General features: G+C 37.2%; 1 protein-coding gene across 1 annotated transcript in view; it reads right to left on the bottom strand.

Moving 5' to 3' along the window:
- Positions 1-317: 317 nt before the first annotated feature.
- cntnap2b (contactin associated protein 2b) overlaps positions 318-8,235 on the bottom strand; it is a 52,719-nt gene continuing 44,801 nt past the window's right edge. Inside the window, exons 23-25 of the mRNA XM_056253428.1 lie at positions 6,250-6,480; positions 4,415-4,489; positions 318-2,082 (exon numbers count right to left, since the gene is read on the bottom strand). Coding sequence (XP_056109403.1) covers positions 1,883-2,082; positions 4,415-4,489; positions 6,250-6,480 — 506 coding nt within the window. The 3' untranslated portion in view covers positions 318-1,882. The remainder of the gene's footprint in view (positions 2,083-4,414; positions 4,490-6,249; positions 6,481-8,235) is intronic.

Genomic DNA, 8,235 nt, shown 5'->3' with positions numbered 1-8,235 from the left:
TTGTAATTTACTATCTGATACCATACGTTTATCATTCCACCGCAGTACATTTTTGAAAGGATCCAAACAAAGAGTTAGACAGACTCAAATGTTGTGAAATCAAAACTTCCACCGACACTGTACAATTATATGATCAATAAGTTATGACAACATATGTTTTGACGTTGCTTTAAAGCATCAAAATAAGTTAAGCAAAGTTATACACGATTCAACAATCAGTTAAAAAGTCAGTTTAATGTAATTTAAGTTGAAATGACTTGTACATCCAAGTTGATTGTACTTAAAAATGTAAGGCAGCAACTTTTTCTTTTTCTACAGTAGACCATTTACTGAAACAAAGCAATTTGGTGCAAGAGATCTTGACTAACATTATAAGCAGACTTTAGATGGAAAGAAATACAATTATAAAAAGTTAAGTATTTGTCCCTTTTCAGATTAACATGGACTATAATGATAATAATCATTAACAAGACAATAAATTCCCAATGAAAGGACTATATAATAAACTGTATTGTACTGTATAAAAAAATCATGTATTTTTTTTGTTGCAAAAACAGTCCAGTAGTTTATTGAGATTTGCAATGTGTTCATTATTGGAGAGTCAGTTTCTTTACAACCCTCGACATCTCAAGAGCATCATCTTATGAGCATAAAAAAAAAACAGAACAAATGATTGCATTACGTTATAATAAAATAGCAATGTAATTCTGACGTGACACCACAGACAAACCTTAATAAATATGCAATTGTGTTCATTTAAAAGACCAAACAATGTGGTAATGCATGTAGACCATTTCAAACACATTCATTAACGAAACAACTCAAAACGTACAGAAAGCAACATTATTTTAGTGCTTTATTACAAACCAGGTTTTGTAATCTATCTGATGGTTGAATAATACTCTTGTTAGTGGATTCACATGAGCAGAGAGGGCAAACTCTTATGACACCATGTTAATAAATTGCCAGCAATACAGAAATGCTTCATTGCCAGAGTTAAGAAATAAAAATGACTTAACCAAGCACAACAAAGACGATATTAAAAATGGTTTGTACATAAATGTGTGCTGCTGCGGCTGATTTCAAATAAGCAGTGCATTAAACTGCAAACACACACACAAAAAGTAATCTTTCTTCTATATTAACATGTAAGTGCCATCCAATCTGTCTCAAAATCCATGCTTGGCCAGAAGAAACCATGAACCTTTGAGGCACATTAAAAGACATTGGAGCAAATGAACCATTCATAATCTTTTACTACTAAACACATCTGAACTAAAACCTCTATCTAGAGCTTTCATGTTTTAAAGAGCATTCTCCTTATAAAAACCCTCTAAACTGCCTATCATGTTTTCCAGAGGTTGAACAAGCACTTATGGAGAAACAGATAAATAACACTGAATTCTGATAACTATAAAGAACATTTACAATGAGATACAAAAGTGCTGCATTAACATTGATGAATGATTCAGAAATGCCATTGGCTGATGACCATGCTACAATATATTATTGTCCTGAAGATGCTGACAAACAAAATGTTAAATACAATCAAATGTCATTATCGGAAACATAATTGTGCATTCTGTACACATTCCGTTTTGTGCTATTGGAGGATTTGGTGCGTTCGTGTTTGCTGAACACACATCAAATGCATTTGTTAACAGACCAGTATTGCAATGATAAAAATGCAGCAGGTGTTGTTGTTTTTTAATGTGTGCATGGGATGAATTTGATCTTACAGAAGTCCTTGTGCTGTACTTGCTCACATACAAAATAATTACAGAACAGACATGCCAGTCAGTGCAAAGACTTGCCAAGTGTCCATTTCACGTCGGCTACTGAAAAAAGGTATCCCTCAGGGTATCCATGTCAGAGAACGAGGCTAAATAAACCACTCCTTCTTGCTCTCGTCGATGGTCTCTGTGAAGGCGGGGTCATTGACGATGATGGCAGCATCAGCGCAGTCGGCAGACTCCGCCCCCTTGGCCTCGTTTGTGTGGTAGGAGCCCTTGTGACGGAACATGTGACGCACCAGAAACACCAGCGTGCAGAGGATGGTGAAAATCACCACTGCGATGATGCCTACGAGAGACAGAATGATATTAAAACCACGATTGTTGTGATAAATCGCCGTTAAAATCAATTTAGAAATATTCACCACCAATGATAAGATGTCAACGCCTATGAAATATAATCTACACAAGTAAGCACATGAAGTCACATACACTTGGATAATGCACATAAGTTGGTTGATGGGTTGTATCATCTTCACAGGCTATTACTATTCAACAAACAATACAATAAATACAAACATTTTATAATATCCAACTTATAAAAAATATTACATTTTGTATATACTATTCTCTAAAACTCTAAAAAGAACTCTACTCTTGTTTATCTGGGACCGTCTTACAAAATAAGGGCCGGATTTACTAAACAGGGCAAATTAGCGTGAGAGCGCAATCCCAAAAAAGTGCCGATGGGAGTGTAAAGTTTTGCGTGTGATCTACTGACGACTCGCAAATTAAAGAACACAGACGCACCCGGATCATTTCTATAATGACCAACGCAATCTACCAATTAGCATCTGGTTATAGACGTGCTTTTTTGACCGTTAAATAATGGCGCAAATACCAGTAAATTGACTAGCGCAAACCTTAGTAAATCACCTTGCATGATTCATTTAAATATTCTCCTCCCATAAATGTTGCGTCTGAAAGGGAAACTCCTCCAAATGCATATGCAATAAGGTCAGCCGCAAAAATAACCCCGTCCACATCTTTTCAGTGCTAATTCTTCACTCCGTGTCTTTAGTGAATCCTGACAGTAGTTTTTTAATGCTAACAGAGGGTTTGCGCTGGCGCGAGCTGTTAGTAAATCTGGCCCAACGTCTTTCAACGGTTTGTCGTGATATTGTTGTCTCATGAGATTAACAATAGACGGATTTTACAGAGAGGTTTCTCACTAACACAAATATGTTCTAAGAATGTTTTGCAAATGTTTGTATTAAGTTATGAAAACATTATTATTGAATGTTCTCTGAACGTTCACAATGTCCAGTTTTTTAAATACTCTATAAGGCCGTGTGTCCACCAAAGCGTTTTTCCACGCGCCTGGCGTGTGTTTTCAATTGTTTTCAATGGGAGCGCCGCGTTTTTAAACGCCATGAGCGTAACGAGGCGCTGAGCGTTTTTTTCACGCTAAGGCGTCGAGCGCCCCGCGTTTTTTACTGGTCGCCGAGAGTTGAAAAATGTTCAACTTTGGATAAAACGCAGCGCTCATCACCGTCACTTTTTACCCAGCCGTCCAATCACAGTGGAGGAGGGGCGGGACTAACACCACACCGACCAACTGTCACAACATTCTTTCTGTACAACGACATCAACCAGCAGAGCTAACCGAACAAAATGGATGAAAAACTGATTTCGCAGATAATTTGTTTCATACTGAAAATGAATTTTTCAACCATTTTGTTCGGTTAGCTCTGCTGGTTGATGTTGTTGTACAGAAAGAATGTTGTGACAGTTGGTCGGTGTGGTATTAGTCCCGCCCCTCCTCCACTGTGATTGGACGGCTGGGTAAAAGTGACTGTGATGAGCGCTGCGTTTTATCCAAAAGTTGAACATTTTTCAACTCTCGGCGACCAGTAAAAACGTCGGGCGCTCAGCGCTTCAGCGTGTAAAAAACGCAGAACGCTCAGCGCTTGAGCGTTAAATACACGCTCAGCGACTCGTTGCGCTCATGGCGTTTAAAAAACGCAGCGCTCCCATTGAAAACAATTGAAAACGTACACCAGGCGCGAGTAAAAACGCTTTGGTGGACACACGGCCTTAGTCCCGCCCCTCCTCCACTGTGATTGGACGGCTGGGTAAAAGTGACAGTGATGAGCGCTGCGTTTCATCCAAAGTTGAAAATTTTTCAACTCTCGGCAACCAGTAAAAACGCCAAGCTCTCAGCGCTTCAGCGTGAAAAAAACGTCCAGCGCCTCGTTGCGCTCATGGCGTTCTAAAAACGCGGCGCTCCCATTGAAAACAATTGAAAACGTACGCCAGGCGCGAGTAAAAACGCTTTGGTGGACACACGGCCTAAGGGACATTCCATTTTGCAAACATTCTGTGATTGATACTTTTGAAAGTTCTCTGAACATTCTAAACATTTAAAAATGTTAGAGGAACATCCAACTAAAACATTTAAAAAAACAGTCATGTTTTTGAACATTATTAAAGACCAGATAACGTTGAACAAACATTCATGGAAGAATGTGTGTTCATAACTTTGAAAGAACATTCCTGTTAGCTGGGTTAGTGCTGATACTGATAACACACATCGCAAGTGCTCTGTTAATGTTGTGCACACTTAAATGTAAGCATATTAAAAGCGTGTGACAGTATAATACTACAACAGTGTATTTTACCTCCAATTATTGCAGAGTCTCTGTTGAGACCATCACGGCTAACTTGCTCCTCGTTGAATGGAGACTGCGCACCGGCTTGAAGGAAAGAGAAAATCTTTTGTGAAAAGCACAGTTTTCTGACTTAAACATTTACAATCCCCTTCAAATAATTAGTTGGCATGCATGAAGTACAGACGGTCAGTGTGTTAATCTGGTGGGCAGATGAGTGAATCTTTGAGTGTTTTCTCCCGGGTGTTGGCAGGGGAGCGGATCTGAGACGAACCGTCTGCTCTTTTCATCTGCCGTCTCCACAGGCTCAAAACGACATGTTCCATAAATATCCATGAAAGCTCAAGCTATACTCAATGTCACGAGTGCAAGCATACACACACACACACACACACACACAAAAATGCTCCATCTAAAAGTAATTATTACTTTAAAAATACAAGATTGCTCCTCACCTCTCTCACCATTGCAATCTCAATTAAAAAACACAAACTGTGAATTCATATTGCCATGCATTTGAGGTTTAGCTGTGCATAATAAGGTATAACATGGTAAATAAATCAAATAAAATAGTGCAAATTTAATACAAAATATCTGCATAATTAAAATGAAATTAGGATTAAAAAAACATGTAGTTATCTTATACTTAAATCATTAAATTATAACCATTTTACTAATATTTATTATTTATTTTTAATAGTATGTTATTTATATATATTTAATCAATTACAGTTATAAACTGATTAAATTAAATTATGTTTAGTATATATTATTTTAATGTAATAATAATAATAATAATTTATTATAATGATTTATTTGATTATTTCTTTAATTATAACTAGGGGTACTAATAATAAAAACTAAAAAACTAATAATATACCTAAGAACTAACTATAGCTAATACATTTGGGATGTAACACAGATTATACAAAATATCAGAACTATGAACTCAAGATGAAAAATACAAAACACTAAATGCTTTTTTTCATACTCAATTTCATGCATCCACACACATCCTCAGGCAAACAAACAGATTTGTTTTTCTATCATGATGGGCACTTTCCATCATCTTTATTGTTTTTATACTGAGCTAATGATATTTCCTGTTCCCTAACCTTACACATAAAAAGAAAAATCACACAAACCTTACGATGCTTGTCAACATAAGACACGGTGTGAGTGATTTCAGGTTTTAGTATGACTGGCAACAAATTCAATGCAGGCCAAAACGCGCGCACACACACACACACACACACACACACAAACAGGCGCACACATCTTTGTGGGGACTCTCCATAGGCGTAATGGTTTTTATACTGTACAAACTGTATATTCTGTCCCCTTACACTGCCCCTATCCCTAAACCTACCCATCACACACAACTTTCTGCATTTTTACATTTTCAAAAAACATTACTTAGTATGATTTATACGCTGTTTTCCTCATGGGGACCGCTGGCTGGTCTCCACAATGTAGGTGATTTCAGGTTTTACTATACATGTGGGGTCATTTGGTCCCCACAATGTAATATAAACATGAACACACACACACACACACACACACACACACAAACACACACACATTACTGCAGTAATCCTCTCCACAGGGAAAAGATCACAGATTTCTTTAACTAAAAATCTGATTTCTTCGAGGCAGCCAAGAAAGATCTCTCCATAACAGATACATTCTACAGAATTCTATAGAAATTCTTTTCCTCCTCAAGAGTAAAACATGATGTGGAACTTCTTTCCTCAATAACTCCCCTGCCAATACAGTGTTTCATTGTAATGTTAAAAAGATGTAGGAGCAAAATACGTAGTTTTTTTTTTTAATCGTCATTTGGTTACCTGAATCTGGGTGCCAGGGGTCAAAGGCTGACGACATGGGCGGCACTGTGAGAGGAGACGCCCCGCAGTTGGACTCCACCAGGACTCCCTGTATGGAGGCTGTGGAGGGCAGGACGGTCCTCAGGGCGGCCTTCAGCGGGGCGATGCGGTTAAACTGCACTCTGGAGAGACAGCCCACGAATCCTGGGGTGTTATATCGCTCTATCAACACCGGATCAATCTGACCCGTTTCTGAAAGACAAAGCCAACAGCAGCTGGATAAAACATTTCTGTGTGAGTGGTAAAGCAATAATAAAGGTTATAGGATGGGTGTCAAAAACACGTTATAAAATGAAGGCTCTAAAATCTGATTGGATGAGCAACTGAAGTTTTTTGAATAGATGAATAGAAAGGTCAAAAGAACCACATTTCTTTGAAATAGAAAGCTTTTGTAACAATATAAATATCTATACTGTCACTTCTGATCAATCTATTGCATCCTTGCTGAATAAAAGTATCAATTTCTTTAATAAATAAATAAAAATACTGATGTTTGAGCAGGATTGTCCGAACATTATGTTAGATTGCACCAGTAATCAAATTTCTGCTGTCAATATTTTATAAAAGCAATACAGGGTTAACAATATAAGAAAAGGTGGATTGTCTGAAGTCCCATTAAATCATTATAAAATAACTAATGCAGTATATCATGGCTTATTGCTTTTTTTGTAACACTTTATTTTACAGTGTCCTTTTTACACGTTACATGTACTTACTATAGTAATAATAGTAAATTATGCATAATTACATGCAACTAACCCTCAACCAAACCATAATCCTACCCTAACCCTATAGATGTAGTTAATTATTATTACTCAGTATTTAATGTATAATTACACTGTAACATGGACACCTTAAAATAAAGTGTAACCACCTTTTTTCTACAAAACTAGACCAGACTGAAACAATACATGACACCAACAGAAACCAAAAATATGTTTTTTCAACATTTACATGAATGTGATCAAGTTGCTGCATTTTTATATATATATATATGAAGAGAGAAAAGCAGAGGTGTACAGTCCAGGGGTCAGAAAGTAAAAGTCCTGCCATATGTTTAGTCCACCCATGAACTGATTTCAATAATTCTTAATAAATAGTTCTTTCAATAAATAGTTCTATCTCCTGGCTGAAAAACTGTGCTAATTAGCAAATCCAGGTGATTGGAACAAAATACTGAGGAGGATTTTTACTTTCTGAACCTGGACTTTTACACCTCTGGAGAAAAGCTGTTCTGTCCTTTATTATCCTCAGCTTTTCTTCCAATATACTGTATTACTACACATCACAAACCAACATCCAGCTACCCACCTTCATCGAGTCTTCATCTCAATGCAGGGAAAACACAATGTTATTAAAATGCAGATACATAAAAAAAAAAAAGAAGCTAATATCTCAAATATAACGCATCTTATCCGCATGGTACCTGTTTCCGATCACAGATTATAGATGTTGAACTGCGTATGTCTTGTTCCCAGCATGCAGCAGGTCTTGCGACTTTAAACTAAACGCCTGATTTCTTCTTTCTGCTCGTCTCTTTCTCAATCTGCCTATGCGTAAACTCGACTAGCAAATTCTAGATTTCCTTCTGTTTAATCTGAAAGCGTCAAATAGCGTTTAAACAATATTCCTGAGCTGTAGATGTAGACCCATCACACTCAGCTGCTCTCTCTCTCTCTGTGTAATGCAGCTCAGAGACTTCTAGCTCATTTCTGTTAAACAAAGTCTGCAGGAAAACCCGGAGACTGGATTTAGACCAAGAGCAAAACCCGGAGCTTCACAAGATGATGTCAGGACTCACAGACAGAGTCCAGTCAAAGGAAAAGCAGGAAAAGACATGCATTCATAGACTCTGTGGGTTATGACATTGATTTACGCTATGAGACTTCAGCCACGTTATTTTGAAATCAACTTCCTAATCAAAAATATTAATGAAAGAATGAATTT

This window comes from Rhinichthys klamathensis, unplaced genomic scaffold (assembly GCF_029890125.1).
Source record: "Rhinichthys klamathensis goyatoka isolate OS25496 unplaced genomic scaffold, OSU_Roscu_1.1 h1tg000105l_1, whole genome shotgun sequence".
Taxonomy (NCBI): Eukaryota; Metazoa; Chordata; class Actinopteri; order Cypriniformes; family Leuciscidae; genus Rhinichthys; species Rhinichthys klamathensis.
The sequence above is the reverse complement of the archived record's forward strand: the minus strand, read 5'-3'. Positions and strand labels throughout refer to the sequence as shown.